Source organism: Rhinatrema bivittatum, chromosome 4 (assembly GCF_901001135.1).
Source record: "Rhinatrema bivittatum chromosome 4, aRhiBiv1.1, whole genome shotgun sequence".
In the NCBI taxonomy this organism is placed as follows: domain Eukaryota; kingdom Metazoa; phylum Chordata; class Amphibia; order Gymnophiona; family Rhinatrematidae; genus Rhinatrema; species Rhinatrema bivittatum.
In genome coordinates this window covers 390,787,689-390,815,293 of record NC_042618.1, presented here as the reverse complement: position 1 = coordinate 390,815,293, position 27,605 = coordinate 390,787,689, and the positions used below count along the sequence as shown (strand labels likewise).

The 27,605-nt window shown below is 39.5% G+C and overlaps 1 protein-coding gene across 3 annotated transcripts in view; it reads right to left on the bottom strand.

The window, feature by feature from the left end:
• PTPRG (protein tyrosine phosphatase receptor type G) overlaps positions 1–27,605 on the bottom strand; it is a 1,221,857-nt gene that overhangs the window by 444,532 nt on the left and 749,720 nt on the right. For all 3 annotated transcript variants that reach the window (XM_029601001.1, XM_029600999.1, XM_029601002.1), the window contains exon 5: positions 23,830–23,925. In XM_029601001.1, coding sequence (XP_029456861.1) covers positions 23,830–23,925 — 96 coding nt within the window. The remainder of the gene's footprint in view (positions 1–23,829; positions 23,926–27,605) is intronic.

Sequence of the window (27,605 nt, the reverse complement as noted above, 5' to 3'; positions counted from 1 at the left end):
AAGAACTGCATCATCATGAAACCTATACCATTTGTTCCTGAGATACAGGGTTTGAGCTGCTGGGGTGTATTTTGCAGGAGGATGAACTGGGGATGTTTTTAACATTGGAAATAATTTGCTAAAGTTGACAAATAACTATCAACTGTTAATTTTTTTTTAAGTCCCAACTTAGGGTGAATTGAGACCTGTGGCATGAAATTCACCCACAATTCAAACTTTTACCATGGCAGTCAAATTAGACAATGCCCATTCCCTGCCCATTTTTTAAAACTTTCTGGTTTTGTGCACAGTGGCATTTACATACGAATCTGGGTGGCTTTTAAAATCTACCTGGTGCACACTGGCCTGACATATTCTCTAATTGATGCATACATCAGGCTTTTAAAATTTATCTTTAAGAAGATAACTTTAAAACGTGTACACGTGTGCCCTTCTACTTTTGTATAGGGACAATACTGTAGCATAGGGAATAGGTCACTTGCAAATGGTTGCTAAAGGAAAGAAAAACAACCCCTGCACCGTATCCATTCAAAGGCAAGTCTATCTGATACTAATTTGTAGCTCATGCATAAAATGCACAAGAATTAAGAGCTGCTTCAGTTAGGGAATATCTACCTAATTTGCTCTTTTATTCTGATAATTATAATCAGCAGGTACCCTAGTCATCAATCTTTTCTAAACCACACAGGGTAGAAGATTGTGTGACTGCTGTGAGTGACTACTATAATTTTTATGTATCAGATACCTAAGCACTGTTTGCAAGAGTTCTGTTAATAAAACTCCCATGGAGCATATGATATTGGTTTAAAGATTTTGCTGTACAGCCAAGAAAAAACTCCCCAATTAATTTCTATTATTTACAGCAGAACCTTTTTCCAATCACACAAAAAGCGACTTGGAACATTGACAGTGACACTAAGAATGGTTGCATATTCACCCTACAGGTATAAAAAAAAAAATAGATCAAGAAAAAACTGTACCTTAGAGCTAATAAATAAATAAATAGAAATAAGTATATATATTTTTTTTTCCAATGCATATTGCAAAACAAAAGTGATATTGATTCAGCCGTTGATATGCATAACATTCCCATGATGGGATTTAAGCCTATTAAAATAAGAGTATCCCTGTTGTGCAAATATCATCTGTGAGGAAGTCCTGCATATTACTCATTCATCATATACAGCCAGCCTATAATAAAATGGGAAGATTTATGCCATGAATGTGGAATATAACTTTACTTTAGAGGTTAAGCTCCTGTGTTAACTACACAGAGAAAGAACGTACCTGAAAGTAATGTGTGGCCCAATGCATCCCTCTCCTCTGTGTTTATGTGGTGGTGGTGAGGCGGAGGGAGGAGCTGAACGGATGCCACCAACAATGGATCATTTGGACCCCAGTCCCCTTCGGTGTTGCATTTCCATTGTTTTTTATTCTATTTATGAATTTTCACAATACACTTCAAGAAATATACTTGAGTTTGCAAGCAGACATAAGGAAAACAAACGTTCAGATAAGACTAGCTAATTTAAACCACAAATTATTCTGCACATTAAGTCCTCAAATGGGGATCCAGTCCCACTCAGAGGTATTTATTACACGACATAGGAAAATAAGGATCTGAATACAGGAAGCTATTACATTATGATTGGAACAAACTGCAGACATATATGCACTCACTCAGAGACTAAAGGGGAGGAAGTAGAAATAGCTGGTTCTTTCTCTTTCAAAAAACTAGATAGCTGTATAGGAGAGAAGAAAATATATGTATCATTTTGATTACACATTTGCAAGGTTATTTTAATAGAAATAGGGCTCCCAAGAGTAATACTTGGGGCCTTAATTGAAGAAATTGTTTTCTTCTCATTTGAGTAGACCTTACTAGGTCAGGAAAAGTGCTTTCAAACCCAGGAACATCTCAGAGCGATGACGAAAGAACATTCAAAGGACCCACTCTTCATCAGATTCCAGCAATGTTGCAAGTTTAACTTGCTCTTTTTGAGTGGTCTCTAGGATATTTGTAATATTCAATTCAGGTGATGTAGGCATAAGAACCTGAAAACCCTTACTGGCATTGGTATCCTTCTTAAAGGGTAGTATGTAGTATACCCTTGACATCAGAGGAAGGGCTGGTTCAGGAATTTTTAAAACTTGAACTAAATATTTTTTTCCACATATCTTGAGGAGTTACCAAGGAATCTTTAGGAAAGTTTATAAATCTAAGATTCTTCCCTTTAATTTGATTTTCTAAATGTTCCATCCAGTTTAACAACATCTGATTTTCTTTAATAATATTTTGTTGTATTTTAGATGATTCTCCTTCCAATGATAGATATGAAATTGTTTTCTTCCACTACTTTTTCAACATGCTTTAAATGGAAATCCACATTAAGAAAAGAAACCAGTGGATATAGCTGCTGGAACAGATTATCATTCACAGTCTGAATAGCATCCCAAATAATATCAAGAGATATAATTTCAGGTTTCACCAGATCTTTTTTGGGTAGAAAAGAAATAAAAGATACCTCCCTTTCAGGCAGTCGGGTGTCTGTGCTGGCTGCAGCGTCTCCATTACCAGTAAGTTCTCCCTGAGGCCAAAGTAATTTCCATAATCACTCCTACTCAGTAGGCCCAAACTGTCTTCCCACCTCTTCTTCGCCCATGTGCGATGTGGGAGGATAGTTAGGATCGCACCTCTGCCGGATTCAGGGGAGGCATCCAATCAGCCGGGGGCAAAGTTATCTGAAGTTCCTGCGAGGCAGCGGGTTCCACTTCTTCCTGCTCACCCCACTGCGAACAAACTCCCGGTTTAGAAGCTTCCCAGGTGATAGGGGCGTCTATTGGGCCATGAAAAAGCAAGGCAGGGGAAGCGGTTTGAGCCTCGTGCTCTTTGGCTCGCCGCTTTCTCGCTGTATGAGATATATCAAAAGAGAAAAGGTAGAGGCCGAGGAGGCAACCTCATGCACATCTGGTCAGATCCGCCATATTAGCATTTGCATCTACTACACATGGTCAGCTCTGACTGGGTGGGGCAGAAGAAACCATGAATCAATTACCTTCTTTGGCCTGCATAAATAGAAAGAGAAACTCAAACACCTGAATTAGATTTCCTGGTTAGGTCATCTAATCATCTAAGAAAGCTGTGGACATATTCAAAAAAAGGTGTCACATGTTAATGTGCATCTTTCTTCTTGGGGACAAGGATGCTGTCCAGAAGGGTTAAATGGAATGGTCATGGCCGCTTCAGATACTAAATCTCTTATATTAAATTTTATGGAAAACACATAAAACTGTCAAATTCAGAATGTTGAGTGTGTTCAGAATTCAGATCGGGAACAATTTTCAACCATGGTCTTATGTTTCTTTGCTATCTATAAGATTATCGTTTATGAAATCTCACAGTACTGAAGGAGAAAAAGGATGTCTCAATACCTTTGTTCAAAGACAGGCACAATAAAATATTTTCTTCTTAGTATTACTAGTGCAAAACATATGATTAGGGGGTTAGACTGCACAGAATAACGACATTGGTTGGCAGAGTAAACAAAAAAGTAATTTAAATACATTTAGTCATTTGTGGAATCAAAACACTTCAGTGGGGGACTTAATTAGTAATACCATAGTATATACTTCAGGTAATTTATTTTTAGTTGATCTGATCTTGAGTAGCTAATGCAACATAATACACATTTAAGACACAAAAACATTTTATAAACTATAAGAGGGTTTTGGAAAATTGTGTATAATTATTAGTGATCTCAGTCAAAAGTATGAAATTAACCTTAACCAAAATTATAAAAAATAGTAGGTCTATTAGTAATCATAGGTAAACAAATCAAGATCATAATATAGCCGATAAATTACTAGTTGTGAATTGGAGAAAAGTATTGCTTGGTACCAAGAAGGGGAGGGATAGCAAGTGTCTTCTGCAAATAGAGCAAATTAAATAAATTTATTTTGAGTTTGATTGGTAGCATCTTATTTGATCTTTGTGGTAATAATTTCTAGTTGCTCTGGTTTACTTTAATACCCTCAGCAACAAGAGACTACACCAAGGGAATACCACAAAACTACATACTTAAAATTTGTAAATATATTTTGTGACTGAAGAAAAATAAGATAACACACTTCATACTTCCAAGCATCATGTAAGCAAGCAAACAGAACCACAAGCAGAGATTCTAAGTACAGAGATAGATATCATATTCCACAAGCTAGTTAATTTTACTTGTAGGACAAATGAGGAAAAGGCAAGGAGTTTGGCAGATCTTTCTCATTTCTTTCCAAAGGTACCAGAAGATCCAAACAGAAGGATGGCCAGGAAACGTCATATCACCAAATCAGTTGCCACTGTTTCCACTTCCACTGCTGTGCAGAGAGAAGTCCTGATCTACAGTGAGGAATCGATTTAGTGTGAAACATGTCTGCAGATCGACTCCCTCAGGAAGTGGATGGCAGAACTGAGAAGGAAGTGGCGAGACTTAGAATCATCTGGGAGAATGAGGACTCCATCAATGAAATGCTTACCAAGGCATCACAGATGAAAAACTCAAGCAGAGGGGAAGGTGAAAATGGACCATGAGATGACAGCAGGATACAGATTACTACAGTTATTAGACTGTACACCACAACTCTGATTTCCCTTGAGCTGAACCAGTATGCAGCCCTGGAAATGGAGGAGAAGCTGCCATCCCAGCATGAGGAGGAACTGAAACTTGCAAACCCCAAAGCTGTGGACTCAACAATCACTGCATCTAGAAGGTGGAGAGTAGTGGTGGTTGGTGACTTGCTTCTGAGGGGCATGGAAGTGTGCTCTCTGCCATGTGCCTAAATCCAAGAGATTATGGAGAAATTGCTGAAAATCCTCAAACCTGCTGACTACTATCCGATGCTGGTCATCCATGGTGTGAAGGATACTGCTAGGTACCACATAGATCATATCAAAAGTTACTTCCTGGCTCTAAGAGAGATGGTAAAGCAGACAGGTGTACAGATTGTATTCTCCATTATCCCAGTCAAGGATAACGTCCCATTCTAGAGATAAATGAATAGCTGCGTACATGATGACAGAGTTTTGGCTTCCTGCACCCTAGGATAACGGTTCAAGGACTGCTGAGCAGCTCTGGTGGCATCTTCCAATACAGATTTAGCAAACCTACTGAGGAGGGCTTTAAACTTGGATCAGCAAGGATGGGTGAACAAAACCCTAAGATAGGTAAAATTTTAAATACTTGTATAGAAACAGGAAAAAAAGGGCAATATCTGGAAAGCTATTTACACTAATGCTCACAGTTATGGGGGGAAAAAATCTCAAATCTTAAGACAGTTATGGAAGAAGCTAATTTAGATGTAGTGGCTGTCATGGAGATGTCATACATGGAAAACAGAAGAAATGGATAGAGATTTAATGGAGGATATTAAAAAAATTGTTATGAAAGGGAAGGTGCTATTGTTTGGGGGATTTCAATCTACCAGATGTTGACTGGAACATCTGGGCTATAGTTTCTTCAAGAAGGGGGCAGATTCTCTGCAATGAGACTTGTTCTGCTAACTACAAATGGAATCTACATGAGAAGGGATGATACGGGACCTGGTGCTTATAATGGGGCAGTATCCCTAATGTTGTTCTGGACAATAATCTGAGATCTAGTGATCACTGAATGGTGTGGTTCACAGTATTAGAGCTCAGGTTCATTCAAAAGCAAGGGTCCTAGACTTTAGGAAAATTAACTTTTAAAATGGGGGAGTACCTTAAGCAGTCATTACCTGGATGGGAAAATCTGGGGGAAGTAGAAGAGCAGTGGGTAAATCTAAAAGGATATACTATAAGGACAACTAACCTTTTTGTTAGGAAAGTAAATAAAGAAAAAAGGAAGCAAACATTTTCTAAAGTAGTAGTTGAAAAGATAAATGAGAAAAGGCTAACATTCATAAACTACAAGAGATCACATAAAGAGGAAGACAGGCTACAATATCTGGAAAAGCAGTCAAGAATGCAAAAAGCTCAAATGGAAGAAAAATAGAAAAATACATTAAAATTTGGAGACTAGCTTTTTTTTTTTTTAAGATATGTTAATGATAGAAGGAAATGCAAAGTGGCATTACGAGACTCAGAGGTGAAAGAGATAAGTATGTAGAAGATGAGGGAAAAACAAAATTGTTTAACATGATTGTAATTGTATTAAATGAGAAAAATTGGGAAGAGGGTAGATGGAATTTATCCATAAGTTGGTCAAAAGAGAAAAATTTCAAATTAAATAGTTGGTCAATATACCAAATACCTGCTGAATACCAAGATGGCCAATGCTTTTATGGTCAATAAAGAAAGTGGGATTCAACCATATTGGAGTCAAAGAAAACTGCATCTATGGTGTTAAGAATGGTATGCTCCAGTAATCAAAAAGCTGAGCAGGTTACCCTAATAGTAGGACAAACACATAAGCGAGAAAGAGATGATAGCCCAGGTAGAGGACCAACCATCTCTGCTTCTATCTCTTGCCAGGTCAGATGATAATCCAGTGTATTGCTTACCCTCCAGCCCGGCAATACCCTGTTATAAAATAAAAGCAATATGATAACAGTAGAAGAGAAAATTAACCCTTCCCTTATTCTTCAGTAGCTTCAATTTGCAAAGAGCAAGTCAAGGTCTGTTGCTCTATAAAAAATGAAATGCACCATCTAAATTGAGAGTAAAATTTATGTTCAAAAAATATTGGGAGCATACTGAGAGTAAAGTTAACCTTAAGAGCAAATACATTTTGATTATGTCCAGACAGCCCCACCATGAGAGATATAATAGTGACCATTGTGCAATAACATCTGTTAACATAGTAAGCAGTCTCTCTTTTGACTTTGATATGGTCAAGTCAATGGAGTTATAAAAGCATATACCCTAGGTATTTCATAACATCCGATATCCAATGAAAATCTGTAAAATGAGAAGATAGAGTGCTAGCACAAAAATTAAGAGGCATCATTTCAGAATTGCTCCAGTTAATGATATCCATATATAGGTGAGAAAAGAGAAATATGGTGCATAATGTATTGCGGTAGCACAGCATCAGGTTGGGAGACAACAATACATCAACTGCATAAGCAGAATGCTTGAATTCCATATCCTTGAACTTAATACCTTGCATTAAGGGATCCTGGCATACCAATTGCAGCAGTGGCTCAAAAGAAAGATTAAAAAGATAAGTAGACAGCGGACAGCCTTGTCTAGTGCCCCTTTCTAATGGAATTCCTTCAGAGAGAGCACCATTGACATACAGATATGAAAGAGGAGACTTATATAAGAGGCATATATATATGAAATAAAGAGCTGTCCACAAACATACCATTTCAGTACCTCATGCAGATAATCCTATTCAACATGGTAGAAAGCCTTTTTGGCATCCAATGATATTGCCACCACTGGTACCAGCAAATATTTAGATGTGTGAAGTTTATTTAAAAAGAGATGGGCATTATATGAAGTATATTGACCCTTCATAAATCCTGACTGAGCTGGGTGGATAAGAATTTTTCTAATCGAAAAGTTAACTATTTAGCTAATTTTTTTAATCCACATTTAACAGAGAGATTGGTCTGTAACTGGAAACTAGCAACAGATCTCAATTTGGTTTAGGAAATACCACGATTTATGCTTCATGGAATTGACTAGTTACTGTACTAGAGACTTGCACTGAGTGTAAAGGGAGTGTAAATTGAGTAAAAGTTGAGAAGAGAAAGGCGTATAAAATGTGATCATGTATCCATCTACGCCAGGATATAAGAGAGGGCACTCCCTATTTTCTTGATGAGTAATTGGTCAACCTAAAAAGAAGCTGTCATCTCATGATAGTATAGGGTACTAGAGGGAGGACAAGAAAGTAGTGAGAAGAGGGGAGTCCTTCTGAGATTTGGAGGTAGATAGAGGTGTATAATATTCTCTAAAAGAATGAAGTATGTCTGTCTTTGTAGACCAGAACTTGATTTTAGCATGAGAATCCTCCTGTATTCACTATGACTTTGAAGATACATGGCCAATAACTGACCAGCATTGTTAAATTCTGCATAATATCTAGACCTTTGTAGGAAGACAGAGTTACCTGCACAGGCACTTAATTTATAATACTTGTACTTGAGACCATACAAGGAGGCAAGTAATTTATTAGAATTCTATTACGTAAGGTCCTTTTCTATTTGAAGGATTTATCTTTCCAATTTTGCAGATTACTGTCACATGTCCTTGTGCTTTTTGGCAGAATAAATAATTATGAAGCCCCGAATAGTGACCTTAAAGGACTCCTAGACTACTTGAGTCAAAATATTTAGTGTCTCATTTTGAGAAAAATATTCCTCAATGGCTTGTTAGTTGGGAAATAAATGGAGAATCTTCTAATAGTTCTGCATTAAATCATCAACATGGAATATCTGGGGGAAGAAGGTCCCAGTGTATAGAAACTGAAATAACAATGGGAGAGATAGCGGCAGCATATGTAGGTTCTAAAAGGCTCCTAGAGATCAAGAAAATCTCTGCATGTATACAATTGATGTGTAAACGAGTAAAACATGAAATCCTTTCCAACTGAATGGAGTAATCTGCAGGGGTCAACTAATCCATGAATGGAAATTATATTGTGAATAGCCATATGCGAGGGAGATTTCCTATCTGGACAGGAAGATTGGTGGTCTAATACCAGATCAAGTGGCTAATTAAAATCATCTCCTATAAACATGTTGGTAATGGGCTTCAAAGACCCCAAGTTGCGGTGCAAGGCTTCAGAAGAGTCATGCATTACAGTGGAATTATTTTGCCTGTGAACTAGGTAGAATATGCCATATTTCGCCCAATTTCCTTTAGAAGGGGCTGCAAGGCTAAGAAGGATTTCTTGCATCTTACTGTTGTCTGAGTTTAAGTCCGGAATGGAAAGCAAGCACATTGATTCAAACTACACCTGCTTTTTGGTCCTGGCAGTGGTAAATATGGTGAGCGCCTGCTGGTAGCATAGGACTTTCAGGATAACTGGCTGTAGAAATTTACATGGTTGAGTGATCTAGAGAAAACATGATGTGCTCTCTCAATTTCCAATGGAGGCTTGAAACTGATTTGCAGGCAAGCTGGAATGAGATGCTGCAAGGAAAGCATCATATCGGCCCTTTCTGCATCTTCCGGAATGGCGAGAATTCTTAAGTTTTTATGTCAGTTTCTGATATAGAAGTCCTCAATATCCTGTTGAAGCCCTGTCATTTTGGTCAGTGCTGCTCGGAATTTCATTAAAGCATCTTCACAGACAGCCACCCTAATGTTCTGAGGTGAGCTCAGTGAGTTTAAGCTTAATGGTGCAAGTGGTGTCTGTATTAATTTTCAGCATTTCCTTTAGTTGCAATATTTCAGAGAGGATTGGGTCTGGATGTCGTAGCAGTTTTAGACTTGAGGCTGCTTCTCTGGAGAAAAGGGGGGAAAGGTATGCTTTGACCTTTTTGCTCTGGTTGTGAGTGCAAAAACAGCTTCGATCTTCCCACTTTTTGGTCCAGACATATTTACCATCTACACCATCTATCAGGTATGAGATTTTGCAGCAGCAATGAAAAATAGCAACCACTATATCAAAGATTCAGGTGGAGTCTTGAGGGGCTGAAAGATCAGCCTACCATTTTCCTTGGTGCTCACCAGCACTCTGTCTAATGACTGGCTTTAATATCTGTGGAATCCAGGGTCTTCATTACCTAAGTGGTGTCAGGCTGAAGACTCTGCAGCATATGGACACAGGATTATCACCTTGATAGAAACTTTATTTGGAAATGATAAACATAATACAGCTCCTGCACTGCAGGTAACATAACAATTCACAATAAAGCACAAAAAGGATAAATCTTACTTCCCAATTCAAAGATACAGTCCGGGTCTTTGCGCCGTAGAATCCTTCCAGAAACAGCACAACACAAATGTAGACAGATTTATCGATTTCACAAAGCAGTATCCCACTAATACATAGCTTTGTAGAACTTACAGGTCTCCTCTGAGATCACACACTTCCTTTTTTGCCTCCATGCCATCTAAATGCTGGGAATATCTATGAAGTATTCCAGCACTTCTTTTGAGTCCCCTGAGGATCAATCCAGATTCTCAGGGGTGGGGCCATATAGTAGGCTATCTATATGCTAGAGTTAGCTCTCTCTGAGCCATCCTGTGTCTCTGTGAGCAAAACCCCTGTCCTGAACTTGGCAGACCCCAGATCAAAACTGGGAAATGTACTTTTTTCCCCTTACAAATGGTTACATTATTGGAAGAAATCTGGATAGGTTTTAGTTCTTAAGAGTGAACTGGTCTAAAATTGAACCATATAACTGTGGGCACAGCATCACTGAGAAGCCGAGGGATATGTTGATCCTGATTAAGTTATTCACTAAGAAAAATTTACGAAATAGTATGTGTAGAGGTACTTAAGACGTGAATTAAATTCCCAATGCTGCAGTAACATTTAAAACAATCTGCCTTTGGAATTTACTGGCAGAATGTTTTATTTATTTATTTAATAACATTTCCATTTATTTAAAAAAAACAAACAAAAAAACTTTTAGCAAATAAAAGCTTTGCACTCCTTTTTCTGGGTGGTAAAGGCTCATCAGATTAATATATAAACCCTTCAGTTTTCATGCTATAAGAGTTGATATTTCCCTATCCATGCTTTTGATCAGACAGTGAAGCTTGTTTTTGTAGTATAGATTATGTACCCATTTAGATTAAGTTCCACTTCTTTGAAGAGATCTCAATTATATTTTTCTGCTTCAGAATTATGACTAAATTTAGTTTAAAATCATTTACATCCCGTACTCTCTTAAACAAAATCGCAATTACACATTCATAAAAAAATGAATACAAATAAAACCAAAAATCAGAATCAAAAAACTTAAAAGACATAAAATTACTGTGGAACACATCTAAAAAATCTATACATCATACAACTTGCTTGTGCTATTTGGCAGTTTGTTAGTATCAATGGCAGATTTGTTCATGCATTCATTTGGGTTTCTCCCAGAACTCAATAATGAGGTAGCATCAATACTTAAAACTATTTGAAGGTTGAGAAACTTTGTAATGATTAGGGTTGGGAAGGAGTGGGGGTGGGGGATGATTACTAGATAGTTTCGATTGATAATCAATGACAAAATTTGAACTTCCTAGCAATCAGTTTTTTTCCCCAATATCTGCAAATTAGGGACATCATTAAGCAAATAAATATGGTCAATATTTCCTTAGGAAATTTATGATGGATCAGGTGGTTTGTATGAATTTAGGAGATAAGGGGGGGAGTTTCTTAGGTTTGTTCTGCTTGTTCTGATAAGGGCTGCAGTCTTGCCAAAAGTATGAAGAACAAGTGGTCTTTGGATCTGGACCTTAAATTCACTGAAGAGGTCTGGGAGGATATATTTAATCAAACAAGTGCAGAATGGCTCATTGGATCCAAATATATATTTATTTGAAAAGAGTATAAATGGCAACTCCACTGTCAGATTTTGCATATAGTTCCAATTGCAAGTAGGGGTCCCCCGACACGGACCCCGTGTTTCGCCCACTGGCTTCGTCGGGAGGGACAACACCGTATAATCACACAATCTTTAGAGATTTCAGCAACAGGTTAACAGGGAGTGCCTCCTGTGGCACTCCCTGTTAACCTGGAGATATGGGGATAGAAGGGATTTGTTGTATATTTTAAGGTAATATTAGCAGTGCACCTCATGGAATTCTTGAAGTCAGTGATCCAGAGGATTAAAACATATATTGCGATATCTCTTCCCAGTAAACTTGAATTGAATTTGTTGCTTTATTTTCTTCCTTGACTGTGTAAAACTTACAGGTTTGATTCATTTCCCCTGCTCTTTGGATGATACAAAAAGTCATTGCTTCTAACTAGAAAAATTCAGATCTTCTCCCTTGATACTGCAGTGCGTTAATGAGCTTAAGAAAACTGCATTCCTTGAAAAATTAAGATAGCGACTCTTTTTCAGTCAATTCTAACAAATAAGGGAACATTTGCACAAGGTTATGGGAGAGAAATGTTTAGGATACTGGTTAATTGTTGGCCAAAAATATGAATTTTTACAGTGGTGTATTAGATAATAGAAAGGAAGTTGTGATATGAAGCTTTTGGTAATTAGAGCATCAGATGAAGTTCCAGTGTGTGATTTATTATATTTTATTTATGAGAATTTGATAGACAATAAAGAGTATTTAAATGTTGAATTTGGTTAACTTATATTTTACTTTGTACAAGTTAGATTCATTATATATCAGTTATGATGCTTATAACTGTTTGATCTCTATCAAATATATTCTATTTGCACTTTTACTAATTGAAAATGATTTCATTAAATGATTTTAATAAAGGGGAAAGATGGGAGTTAAAGACAGGGAAATGAATGGGAGAAAGTTGAGACAACTGGTTGGGTTCAATAGAGCTTAACTGCTGTGTGTTCTCTTAATAATCCATAGGAATTTTAAGGTATTACTAGCAGCACCTGACTGCCCAGTAATAACTTGTAAAATATCAGTATTTTTAAAGCAGGAAACCAAGTTGAACTTCAGCAGCTGCTAAAACCTCTTTTAAACATTGTTGAATTCTGCTGTGTTTAGAGCTGAACAAAACAATAAAGAACAAAGTTAGCAGTCCTAATCAAACAGTTCTCTAGACTTTCTACTGATCCAAAAACAGCATTAACAGCATAAATGACAAAAGGCAGGTGGCATCTTATAGACTAACTAATGTATTGAAGCATGAGCTTTTGAGGACAGAGTCCACAAGAGGTGGCTAAAACATATATGAAGAATGGTGGGGGTGGGAGGGGGGAAGATATGGAACAAAGAGAAGGCACTGGATCACTGAATAAGGCAGAACAAAGTGTAGAAAGAATGTTAACAGGATTATAATTCAACCTGATAACTGAGGCAAATATGAAAAGACTAGAAGATCTGAGAACAGTTATGTTCATAGATATCTGTAGTTTGCTATGAAGCCATTGTCTCTGTTCTTAGAGTGTTGATCAGGATGGTTCTACAATGAGGCAGGGTGAGGTGGCTACTACAGAGGGCAATATTTTGGGATCAGCAGTAAACGTGCCCCAGAACACTTCTGAGGGTGGTCATGTTTACACCATCTCTTCCCTCTCCTCAGGCAGCAGATTGCCTTGAGCCACCCCTGGTGATGGCATTAAGGTTTTTTATGAGTTCTAATTCAGCAGTTTCTCACTGGATGTCCATCTTAAGTTCTTTTGCAGGAGTATGGCAACCTTAAGGTAATGTCCTGGGAGGTTGAAATATTCACCTACTGGTTTCTGAATGTTGCCATTTCTAGTGTCAGATTTATGTCTATTTGTTCTTTCCCTTGGGGACTGACCACTTTGTCCTATGCAGACAGCAGAGGGATATTGACGACCGGTGATGGCATATATTATTTTGGAAGAAAAGCAGGTGAATGCGCCCTGGATGTTGTAGTTTATGTTAGATCCTGTGATTGTATTGCTTGAGTTAATATATGGACAGAGTTGGTATTTGGGTTTCTGGCAGGGTTTGGTTCTTGAGTTGGTGTCATCACTGTACAGTGGTTGCTGGTGAGTATCTGTTTGAGGTTGGAACCTCTCAATAAGCCAGGATAGGCTTGTCACCCACAGTGTGCGAGAGAGTGATATTCTCTAGGATGGGTTGTAGACCCTTTATGATAGGTTTCAGTGATTTTAACTGGGAGCTATAAGTAACAACCACATGTATTCTGTTTTCTTTTTTTAGATGATCCTGTAGCAATGTTCCTGGATATTTGTCTGGCTCTGTTGATCCATTTTCTTATGTCATTGTGTGGGTACTGTAATTCCAAAAATGTCTGTTGAAATTTCTCCAGATGAGAGTTCCTCTCCAAGGGGTCAGAACCGCATGACACCTATTCACAGGCCAACTAACAGGTAATTGTGAATTGGTTATTTACTCTTTTAAATACTACAAAAACTAGGAGACACTTCATGAAGATAATAAGTAGCACATTTAAAATAAATTTTAGAAAAATCATGTTTACTCAATGCACAGTTAAGCTCTGGAATTCATAGTTGGAGTATGTGGTAAAAGCAGCTAGCATAGCTGGGTTTAAAAAAGGTTTGGACAAATTCTTGGAGAAATCCATAAACTTATTAGCCAGATAAGCTTTGGAGAAGCCACTATTTATTCCTGGGAATTAGCAGCATGGGATCCATCTACTATTTGGGATCCTGCTAGGCACTTGTGACCTGGATTGGCCACTGTTGAAAACAGAATACTGTGCTTGATGGACCCTTTGTCTGACCTGGTATGGCAAGTCTTATGCTTTTATGTTAAGAAACATCACATGACACTCCTCTCAAGACCAAGACAAAAATCTCTGGAGCATGCAATTGCTTAAACCTGCCTGGGCTTCCTTTAATAAGTTCAACTCACAGCATTAAATGTAAATATTTATACTTTCAAATATTCTAGTTCACGTTCTACCACCATAGTATAAATGTAATCTTTATCCAATACAAGTCCAACCTAGGGTTATCTCACTCTGGGCAAACTGGTAGACAGGGAGAAAACCCTCTTCCAAATCCTTTGCTCAATTTGATAAAAACAAAAGTGCAAGGCTTTTTAAACAAACTCTCAAGTATACACTTTATGATTAACAGAGCTTATCCAAAAGCTTCAGAGAACTTCAACATGGTCAAAGGTAAGTAATAAAAAGTAAAACTTAATTGCTTAATGCTTCATCAGTAATTATATAAACCAATTAAATGTTCAGTTAAGAGAGAGTTGGAATTAAGAAACTTTGCCAGAGATCATAAAATACCTTTTGGTCTATAAATTCCATTTATGCTGCTAAAGATCCATTAAAATTGCACACTAAAACATTAAGAATAATTTGTCCTTTAATTTAACACAGATCCATATCAATCAATAATCTGTTTTAAAAAAGAAAAATATTGCATGGATAATTTCAGTTTACATTCTAGCTAGAGGACAAAATTGTAATTGCAATACCAAACATTTTAAGACCTACCCCCATTGGTATCTTGTAAGGCCAACCTAAATTTATGCTGTTGGGTTGAGTAATTATAATGCCTTGTCATATTGTAATGCTTGAGTTGATATAAAGTACCTGAGGCAACAAAGGGTTAAGTGACTTGCCAAAGGTCAAAGGAACTGAATTCAAAAGGGCATGAGATAAATAGTACAGATTCCTAGAAGCTAGATATTGGAAATGAAGAAAGGCATGCATGGGGAAATCCTGTATGCAGTGGCATGTACTACCCTTAACGGGAAGACATGGAGGTAATCTGAACAGATCAGCAGTTACCATCCTTAACAGAAGGCATGGAGGTAACCTGCATGCAATGGTAGTTACTACCATTACAAACTCGATATTGGGAGATCTGGTAGATGAACACTGGCTTTTCTGGCTCTCAACCCATTACTCTAACAAAAAAGATACTCCTCCTCTCAGGTTTTAGTCTTTCAGAGGCCATAAGACTGAGTTGTGTCCAAGTCATTGACATCAAAATGCGCAGGTTCTGAACTGCCTTTCAATGTAAAACCTTTATACCAAATATAACAGGATACAAAATACATATCTCCAGTTATCACTTGACAGATAAAAATGGCCTCCATAAAATAGCTATTAAAAATTGCCTCCTACTTCCTATAAGAGCAATTAGTTTACATTTCAAGTCAATAAGATGTCACAAATCTAAATAAATTATTCTCCACTATGAAGTTAATCCTCTCTAGTGACTATGTATTATAAACTTAATCAGACTGAGTGCCACTTTCACATAACACTACAGAAAAGATACAAGTAAAGTCATTAGTTGTCCATGAGTAAATCCCTTAGGACACTTACATTTTGGCCAAACATAATGGAAAAATTCAAAAAGTCTGTCAGTCTGCTTCAATAATTGTGAAATGGCATAAAACCTACCCGAAGATTTAATTTCCTGCAATTCCAGAAAGGGAAGAAGTATGTAATAATATCTTTTTTGTAAAAAAAATAAAAATAAAAAATTTGTGAGGTCTACCCAAAGTGATAAACTTAAGAAATCAGGATAAATGTTCTACACAGAACAGAAAACAAAAAATTGAATTCTTGTCAAAGATATACCATTTGAAAAGTGCACAAGTAAATTGATTTGTAGACAATTTTTGCTTTTTAATTTTTTTTTTGCCCTCCCACTGCCAAAACTTAAATCTGACCCCTTGCTGGCAGTCCCAGACAAGTTAAAACTAGCCTTTTTTGCCCCAAAATCTTAATCAAATTACAGTAATCTCCAGTATTACCATACCCAGGAATATCAAACCTTAAACATTTCTTTTAAATTTCACTGCGGTCAAATGATGCTTCATGTTTTTTTTGTTTTGTTTTTTGTTTTCTTATAGAGGAGGAGAAGGGACTGCATGAGTATTCATGTTGCCAACAGCTGTAGTCTGTGACAAGACTTCCAGAAGGAATTTATGGGGCCAAGTTCAATAATTGGGAGATGAATTGAGAGATGAAATTCAGAGGACCATATTCAAAAGGTTTTGGCAAGCTTACAGGGTCATTCATCAAACCGTGAAGTGGCCTTTTCATGTGTGATAACGCCCTACCACACGGTATACCGGCTGCATCACGGTGGTACAATTCAAATTAGGAGACGAGGAGGAGTGTGGGCGGGGTTTGGGCAGGAATATGTCCTGGCAGCACTGCGGGTGATGTTTTACATATTAACGCCAGCAGCACCACAGGAAATAACACCTTTTCCCGTGGTGCTATGGTGCGGCCCAGCTGAAACCATGGCAGGCGAAAACGCACCGGTGCGATGCAGCCAGCTGCACAATTTCACCCCATCACTTTTATTTTTTTTTTTTTAGCACGACTCATTCTGCTATAAATATAGCTATAAATATAGCACAATAAGGGGTAGATTTTCAGAGCCCTGCTCGCCTAAATCCGCCCAAAACCGGGCGGATTTAGGCGAGCAGGGCCCTGCGCGCCGGGAAGCCTATTTTACATAGGCCTCCCGGCGCGCGCAGAGCCCCGGGACTCGCGTAAGTCCCGGGGTTCTCGGAGGGGGGCGTGTCGGGGGCGTGTCGGGGGGCGGGCCCGGTCGTCGCGGCGTTCCGGGGGCGTGTCGGCAGCGTTTTGGGGGCGGGTACGGGGCGTGGCTACGGCCCGGGGGCGTGGCCGCGCCCTCCGTACCCGCCCCCAGGTCGCGGCCCGGCGCGCAGCAGGCCCGCTGGCGCGCGGGGATTTACGTCTCCCTCCGGGAGGCGTAAATCCCCGACAAAGGTAAGGGGGGGGTGTAGACAGGGCCGGGCGGGTGGGTTAGGTAGGGGAAGGGAGGGGAAGGTGAGGGGAGGGCAAAGGAAAGTTCCCTCCAAGGCCGCTCCGATTTCGGAGCGGCCTTGGAGGGAACGGGGGGAGGCAGCGCGGCTCGGCGCGCGCAGGCTATACAAAATCGATAGCCTTGCGCGCGCCGATCCAGGATTTTAGTGGATATGCGCGGCTCCGCGCGTATCTACTAAAATCCAGCGTACTTTTGCTTGAGTCTGATGCGCAAGCAAAAGTAGGCTGATCGCGCTTCTTTTAAAATCTACCCCTAAATAATCTAGGCCTAAGTTACAGTCGGGCCAATACAGTAAAAATTCTGGGAGAGCGGGCGAGCGCCTGCTCTCCCGGCGCGTGCACAGGCCACTCTCCTGTGCGCACAATTCAGTAAGTTAATTTATTTAAATTAGGGCCCGCGGTTAAAAGAGGCGCTAGGGACACTAGTGCGTCCCTAGCACCTCTTTTTGGACAGGAGCGGCGGCTGTCAGCAAGTTTGACAGCCGACGCTCAATTTTGCTGGCGTCGGTTCTCAAACCCGCTGACAGCCACGGGTTCGGAAACCAGACGCCGGCAAAATTGAGCGTCCGGTTTTCAATCTGCGAGCCACGGGCCCATTTTACTTTTTTTTTTTTAAACTTTTGGGACCTCCAACTTAATATCGCCATTATATTAAGTCGGAGGGTACACTGAAAAGCAGTTTTTACTGCTTTTCTGTGCACTTCCCCGGCGCCGGCAGAAATTAACACCTACCTTTGGGTACGCGCTAATTTCTTAAAGTAAAATGTTCAGCTTGGGGTAATGCTAGCGCATCGAAAATGCGCGTCCAAATGCCGGTTAACAGTTTGCTCCACCGGAGCACACTGTACTGTATCGGCCTGATAGCTAGACAAACTCCTAATTTTACATATTTTCCCCTGAGAAGATATGTTTTAGCTGGGTGCAGCATTACTTGGCTAAAATTTATCCAGATAAAAAGGGGGGCACAGAGGTGCTCAGAGAGTAGGACTTAAACTTAGCCGGGTAGCACTGCTTTTCGGCACTACCCATCTATATTTAGCCAGCTAAGTCTGATGGGGGTTCAGAGCTGGCCTAAAATTATCCAGTACGTCTACTTTATTCAATATATAACCGATTTAACTAAACAAAAACAAACATGTAGCATCCAATCTGCCCCCCCCCCCTCGACCAAGTAAGAAAAAAAAAAAAAGTCAAGCCTACAACTGTTTATCCTCCAGCACGTTATTAAAGTTGAAAATGCTGGCCCTCCATTGCCTGAACCCCACACCCCAATGGCATGCTTTTTAAAAAAAAATTAAATGTTAATGATTGAGCCATTCATGGCTCAATTCCACTCCTTTCCCACATTTTCAATAGTAGGGCCAACATTTTCCCCATATTCCTTAAAAAAGCTTATAGTATCCCAGAGGGAGGAGGAGAAGCTCCTACCTCCTCCCACAGGGTGAACAGTGGTGGTACTGCTGACAGGATTTCACCCACTTTAGGATTGGTCAGCTTCAGCAACAACTCATCAATCCCCATGCAGAATTGTGTTCTGGATGGGGATTGGTCCTGTCATAATCAGTGATCATAATGTGAGCAAATTTGACAATCACTGAAGAGAAAGATTAAGTAAAACTACTTCAGTGTCATATAACTTTACAAAATGAGACTATGACAGAATGAGGAAATTAGAAAAACTACAAGGAACCGTTATTAAGGTTAAAAGTTTGCATGAGATGTGGACACGGTTTAAAAATGACTGCCAGAATGGTTTAATAAGGTGAAAGACAGTTAAACCAAAAGGGCATCTTAAAAAAAAAAGGAAAGCAGACAAGAGCATAAGTACTGGCAATTTAGATGTAAAACAGCTGTGAGACAAATCAAGAAAGAATTTGAGAAGTCTGCCATAAAGGCAAAAAGCCTTCAGGGAGTTAGTTGGGTTACTAGAAAACCAAAGGGTAAAAAGGGTATTCAGTGAAGACAAAGAAATGGAAGAAAAATGAGACATTCTTTGCCTTTGTCATTATTGAAGAAGATGTTGAGAACATACCCACACCAAAATCATTCTTTGATGGTGATGATTCTGAGCAACAAAAGCAAATCTCTGTAATAATGGAAGATTAAACTGCCAAAGTCAAATCACCAGGACTGAATGGTGTTCAACCCAGTTTTGAAAGAACTGAAACATGAAACTGCAGACCTGTTACTAGTAATTGGGGTTATTTGTTTTCAGTTTAAATCCTTTTTTTTACCATTAATTCCCAGATTTTTCTCAAGGGGACAACTGATTTAAAGAGATATTCACCCTTATTTTAGGATAATTAAAAAGCTGCTCCAGAACTGTTCTAGACCTCCAGCCACTGCTGGAAGACAGTGTGGGCCAAAGAACACGCTGTGTTTCAAGTTCCACCCCTGACCAGTGAAAGCGCTCACCCTCCAGTGCTGCCCATGCCATGTTTCAAGTCCTACCTCCTCATCCCTCAAGCAGCCAAATTACCTATCTGGTGCTGCAAATGCATTAGAAGCAGGCCCTGTCCACCAGAAGCACCTCGTGGCCCCGGGCAAAAGCAAAAATGCAGGCTGTAGTTTAGGAGTCTCAGTAAGCATTCTCCTGAAGGAGAGACGAAAGCCTGGAGCCACCACCAGAAGGATGAATGCTGTTGCAGTGGGGTGGATAGGGGAGGAAAGGGAGATTCTCAGCAGGAAGGGGGTAGGGGTGAGTGAGAGAGGGACACATAGGCAGGAAATGGGGATGATGCTGAGTAGGTGGATGGAATAATCTGCTTAATATTGTTTTACGGTCCTGGCTTCTGTCCACCAAAATAAACTGATATTTATCTGGAAAAATGTCTTTTTTCAACTGATTTTCTCCTATTTTTCTTCTTTTTTTTTATAATAAACCTCAAATAGATACCGGGGAAAAATAAAGAATAATAAAAAACAAAAATGAAAGTCCTTACTAGGCATGTGAATCGTTTTTGAACGATTAAAATTATCGTCCGATAATTTTAAAATCGTTCTAAACCGTTAGAGTACACGATACAATACAAATGCCCACGATTTATCATCAGGAGCATTTATATTGTATCGTTAAATAGGGCACGGGAATTATTTGGGGGAGGGCAGGAAAACCGGCACACCAAAACAACCTCTAAACCCACCCCGACCTTTTAAAAGAAATTCCTTACCCTCCCCCACCCTCCCGAACCCCCCCAAAATGTTAAGTTACCTGGTGGTCCAGTGGGGGGGGGGTTCCCCGGCGCGATCTCCTGCTCTCGGGAATTATTTGGGGGAGGGCGGGAAAACTAGCACACCAAAACAACCCCTAAACCCACCCAGACCTTTTAAAAGAAATTCCTTACCTTCCCGAACCCCCCCAAAAACCTTTTACATGTACCTGGTGGTCTAGCGGAGGGGTCCAGGAGCCATCCATTCAATCATGCCATGAGGGTGCTGCGCTGGAGGTTTCATAATGGCGCCAATCTTCTTTGCCCTTAACTTGTCACAGGGAGCGACCGTCGCTCCCTGTGACAAGTTAAGGGCAAAGGCGATCGACTGCCAGTATGGCGCCGATCTTCTTTGCCCTTAACTTGTCACAGGGAGCGACCTGCACTCGAATCGTGTTGCCATACGGCCGGCGCCATTTTCAAAATGGCGCCGGCCATATTGCCGTACGGCAACACGATTCGAGTGCAGGAGGTCATTCCCGGACCCCCGCTGGACCCCCAGGGACTTTTGGCCAGCTTGGGGGGGCCTCCTGACCCCCACAAGACTTGCCAAAAGTCCAGTGGGGGTCCGGGAACGACCTCCTGCATTCGAATCGTGTTGCCGTACGGCAATATGGCCATATGGCCGGCGCCATTTTCAAAATGGCGCCGGCCGTACGGCAACACGATTCGAGTGCAGGAGGTCGTTCCCGGACCCCCGCTGGACTTTTGGCAAGTCTTGTGGGGGTCAGGAGGCCCCCCAAGCTGGCCAAAAGTCCCTGGGGGTCCAGCGGGGGTCCGGGAGCGATCTCCTACGCTCGCGACGTCTGGGGACAGGAACCAAAATGGCGCCGGCGCTACCTTTGACCTGTCAGGGCAAAGATAGCGCCGGCGCCATTTCTATCAAATGCACCCGTGGCCCGAGAGTGGAACATCACACCGGGACCCACCCACTGGAACTCAGGTAATTTAATACATTTTGGGGGGGTTCGGGAGGGTGGGGGATTTATTTTAAAGGGTCGAGGTGGGTTTTAGGGTTGTTTTAGTGTGCCGGTTTTCCCGCCCTCCCCTGATTTACGATTTACACGATATTTAACAAAACAAAACTGCGACGATCCGATTCCCTCCCCCCCCAGCCGAAATCGATCGTTAAGACGATCGATCACATGATTCACATCTCTGGTCCTTACTAGTAATCTATAAACCTATCATTTAAAACAAGTCACAGTTTTAAATGAGTCCTATGTGGCCAATTTTTCCTATATGGCTTTTCCCTAGAAAAGGTTGGGGACCCCTGATGTAGACAAAGGCGAGTCTAGTTGATGTAGTTTATTTGGATTTTCAGAAAGCAATTGACAAAGTCCCCCATGAGAGACTTCTCAGGAAATTAAACAGTCTTGAGATAGGAGACAGTATCTTATTGTGGATTGATAACTGGTTAAAAACAGGAAATGAGAGTAGGACTACATGGTCAGTTTTCCAAACGGAGAAAGATCATTGGTGGCCCCAGAGATCAGTACTAGGCCTGTCTTGTTTAACATTCATAATTTACCTGTGAATGGGAACAATAAGTGAGGTGATCAAATCTGCAGAGATTCTTCGTTGATCCTGCTACTCATGTGACTAAATCAAATTGATTTAACACCGCTCTAGATTAAAGACCAATATATTATCAGCTCAGCTCCTATGGTAGCCCATTGTATGGCGAGACAACACTCTTTTGAACAACTGATGTGGACTGTGATTGATAAAGTGGACAGCAGCTTTGATTCTGGGGAATTTGCAGCGCATTTGAACTACAGAGAACAATTTTGGATTCATCAATTAAATGCTGAGCAACCGCGGGGTTAGTGGCTAGTGTAGCTGGTTAGTGGTTAGTGCAGTTAGTGTAGCTGGGTTCAAAAAAGGTTTGGATAAGTTCTTGGAGGAGAAGTCCATTAATGGCTATTAATCAAGTTTACTTAGGGAATAGCCACTGCTATTAATTGCATCAGTAGCATGGGATCTTCTTAGTGTTTGGGTAATTGCCAGGTTCTTGTGGCCTGGTTTGGTTTCTGTTGGAAACAGGATGCTGGGCTTGATGGACCCTTGGTCTGACCCAGCATGGCAATTTCTTATGTTCTTTTGCTAGATTGGTGGTCATTAATTTAATTTACAGATTGGATTTTATTTGGTCACGGGGTAGTCCCTTTAAATGTGAACGCCGTGGTGAACTAGTCCTCCATGTTTTGAGGCTGGCAGTGCCATGTTGTCGAAGAGATTAAGAGATTTTTCTCTTTATCTCTGTGGTTTAACCCCTGATGAAGGACTTTATCCAAAACCTGGCCATGTTGGGACCAACAAGCACCTAAAGAACTGAGAGCTCTGAGTAGCGGGATCAACAAAGAATTTGGAACTACGAACAGCTAAGAAGTTTGTTTGTTTTATTGAGATCTCTTCTTTTGTTTCAACCTTGTGTTTTTTGAGCAACTATAGTGCTGATACATTTTGAGATTAATTATTATTGAAAATTATTATTGCAAATAAAGGGCGGTATAATGAACAGTTTATTTTCCACAGTAAAAAACATTTTTGTGAAGCACTTCAAAATTTAAAAACATTTAAAAACACGGGTGGATGATGGTATGTTGATTACAACAAGTCTATTTAGGTAACCTGGATGGTACCTGTACAACAGCATCATATATAAAACTACCTTCCCTCTCTTACACTTTGTTTAGAAGTTTTTCTTTTTAATAAAATTATACATTTTTCAATATCAGATATTTATATGCAGGTTTTCATTGTGGTGTGATATTTAGATTTACCTGCATTCTTTGGTTTAGGTTGTATGGTGAGAGACATTTATAGAAGCATCTTCAGTGATATTAGGCACAGCCATCATGGCAGTTTAGATAAAATATCATTTCTGACAGGAACAACCAACATGATTTATCTACTCTGAAATATATCATTTTAAAGTTCCGCTAAAGAAAACTATTTTCATATTAGCCTGTTAATATTCTCTAGTAGGAAAGTAGGTTAGAAGATAAATATACTCTCCAATCAATGCATCAGTCAAGTAGCAATAAAATCAAGGTAACTGATGCACACATTCTCATTATGTTTCTAAACATACTTATTTACATTTTATATCACACATTAGACAATATGAAGTATCCTTTACTAAGACAGGTGTGAATGAGGAAACAGATGCAGCCTTTCTATCTGAAACAATTCAGTGAATCAAATACACTTTCAGAACTCGGGTCGCAGCACATCAGCGACTGCTTACTTACTTGAAAGAACACTGCTATGGCTCCTATTACCCGTTTTTCCAAAATTGCAGCTCCAAAACTGTCAAAGTCATCAGGGTTGTAAAAGTAAATCTGCATCTGTAAATTAATAAAAAAAACAAAACAGTAGGCATAAACAACTCAGATGTACTATGACCATGGGCATGTGTGAAAAAAAAAAAGCAAGTTTACAATCTGATGATTTATAGAACAGAGACTCCTAGATGTGGCACCTTGATAAACAGGAATTTATCGGTTTCTTACTTAAGGAAAAGAAACAACAAAATGCAATTGAATTTACAGTACTGCAGGAAGGCTAAAAAATACTGTACAATCTGTACAGATAATTTAACCAAGGCACTGTAACTGAAACCCTTACATTCTACCTGCACTAAATGTTATGGAATATTTAATGCTCAGATGGTAAAGCATGGATCTTGGCTTATGATGGCATCCTGCAGATGGTGTGTCACACATTAATACTGCACTGTAGAATCAGCATCTGGGTAGAAGTTCTCCAGAGGGATCAGAATCTATGTTCTTGTAGTTTAGATGTGACAGCAACATATGCTACCATCTTAGCTGTCATTTCATAGTAAAATATTTTCCATATTTGCAAGACACATATTTACTTCTGGAGATCATTTGAATTATTGCATAAAAATCTATTTACATCGGACCAATAATAATACTTATTAACCTAGCACTAGTGTACACAGAGCTGTAGAAGATCACTTATGTTGTGTCTTAGCACTAAAATGTTCAAAGATCATTGCAGTCAAATTAAAATAAATAATATTTAACTACATCCTGTCATGCTTGCCTATTTGTTTACCTATCTGGGCAGATCCCGCATAATTTCTGTGTAGTCTAATGTTTTTTTTAATCGGCCTTCTGCACAAGTCCTAAAGAGATATTAAATGATGCACTACTTTGGAAAAGACTGTGGGCTACAGAAACATCAGAGGAAACAGATCTGAGGAAAAGACTAAATGTACAGGTAAATAATGTATTTTGCATGTACAAACATTTAAATACTGGAAATACTGAAAAAGAAAAGAAACCACAAAATGGTCAAACTCATATTTGACAAAATGTTACATCCTTAGCTTTGCTTGATATGGGTAATAACGGTTAAATAGAATTAGGAAAAAACTATTATACTTTTTCCTCTCTTCATGCATTTCCAATTATCCTAATGTTTCAATTTTAAAAATCAAACTTTAATTTTGAAAGTAGTAATATAAACACCAAAAAATGGCGAACTACTATGACATGCTGGCGACACACTATGATTTCATTTTATGGACTAAAGTGAAGAGATTTTGGAAATATTATTGAGTGGCACTACAAGCCATGGAAGTAACCTAGAGGTTACTTGTATGGAATGGTAGCTGTGACCCTAACAGCCTATACTTCCAAGAAGGCACTGGGTTAACTTGTACACAGTGGTGGTTATGACATGGCTAAATGAGGCCTCCGAGAATGCACATTATCTAGAGATAGAGAGATAAAGTACTGAATCTTTTATTACAGGCTATCAGTTGCAGTTTTTTGACACCCAAAGAAATCAGTTTCTTGAAGGTCCAATCTCCACACTTACCCGTGTTATACGGGCTCCCTAAAGTTCACAAAACTCTTCATGATCCTCCTTGTGGACCGATTGTATTATTTATTTATTTTATTTAAAAATGTTTATATACCGCCTTTACAATTCAAAGAATTAATCAAAACGGTTTACAACCAAACATACATAATAGCTATAAAATAAAATAAAAACGGTATCCAACCGGACATACATAATAAACCAAAATAAAACAAATTAAAAATTATCATTAAATAAACAATTCACTAAACATTTGTGCCTTACATCAGTCGACAATAAGTGGATTGAATCTGTAATATTGTATCTTGTGACTATTCGAAATAAAATAATGTGTGAATGAAATGTGAATGAATGTTAATTTTGCAAGTTAGAGAGTAAACTGTAAGCTTTCTGAAATAAATAAGTTTTTAATGATTTTTTAAATTGTTGTTTTGAAGGAATGAGGCGGAGAGAGTCTGGGAGTGAATTCCATAAAACAGGGCCGGCTACAGAAAAAGCCCTTTTTCTAGTTATTTCGTATTTGGCCAATTTGATTGTAGGTACATCTAAAAGATTTTTGGAGAGGGATCTGAGTTGTCTGGGGGGTTTGTATATGCGAAGATTAGTACATAGCCAGGTAGATGAAGTATTATAGATGAGCGAGTGAATAATAGATAACACTTTGAACTGAATTCGGTATTTAATTGGCAGCCAATGGAGAGAGGATAAGACAGAAGAAATATGACTTCGACGTGAGGTACCGACAAGCAGCCGAGCAGCAGAGTTTTGAATTAGTTGCAAAGGATATAAAGCAGAGTCCGTTAAACCTAAAAGTAGGGCATTGCAGTAGTCCATACCCGAGAAAATCAAAGACTGCAAGACAGTTCGATAATCTTTAAGAAAAAGGAAGGGTCTGATTCTTTTCAATAGGTGTAATTTATAGAAGGATTTTTTTGTAATATTTGCAATATGATCGACCATATGGATCAATATTGGAGCCACTTGCATTCTTTTTGGTTATCTTTCTGCGACCATATGTTGAAGCCTCAGGATCAAACATACAGGACACATCGCATGTATCCTAAATTAAGCACATTACACACAATGCCACCTGGGGCACTCTGTGTCATTGGATGTAGAATCATTATTTATTTATTTGAAACTTTTATATAACGGTATTAGTAAGCATACATCATACCGGTACACATTGTAACTAATAGGCTGAAATTACAATCAACAGGGAGGGGAAAACCGGGGGGAATATACATAGAGCAGCAAGGCATTGAAGTTAAAGCATTAAAACTGAAACGGGCTATTTACAGGTCTATATATAAAGGCTTAAAACAACTTATTTACAGCAGTCTATATACAGATATATTATACATCAATGTCCCTCAACCAACAGCATTACAACTTATTGAGATGGTCCTAGATGAACGTCCAGAATCTCAGTGTATTCCAACATCCTTTTTATTAGGACTGGCAGTCAATTCCAACGTCTTTTTTTATTAGGACTGGCAGAGTTGACTGTATGTGAGAACTATTTTATGTTTGACACCAAATATTACCATCAGATTTGTGGCACTGCAATGGGGTCTCTAGCTTCTCCAGATATAGCCAATGGGCCGGATTTTAAAAGCCTTACGCACGTGGGGGGGTTACGCACGCCAGTCCTATTTTATAAAGGCCCGGCGATGCGCGTAAAGCCTCGGGACGCGTTTAAGTCCCGGGGCTTGCAAAAAGAGGAGGTCTGGGGGCAGGGAGGGGGCAGGGCCAGATGCCTCCGACACAGCAGTCATTGCTGCTGTGTTGTAGGATCGCCTGCTGACAGGCGCAAACAGTAAGACAAAGGTCGGGAGGGTGTTAGAGTAGGGCTGGGGGAGAAAGGTTAGTGAAAGGGGTGGGAAGGTCAGGCTAGGGGGAAGGGAATGGGGGAAGGCAGCACGGCTCGGCACGTACAAGGTGCACAACTGTTCACCCCCTTGCGCGTGCCGACCCCTGATTTTATAACATGCACGCACATGTTATAAAATTGAGCATACATGTGTGTGCGCCGGGTAGCGTGCACACATGTACACCCGCGTGCACCTTTTAAAATCTACCCCAATATCTATATGGCTGGCTGAGGACATATATATTTATTCCTCACCATTTTATTCATCTATAATTTTTATAGATTTGATAATGTTTTTTT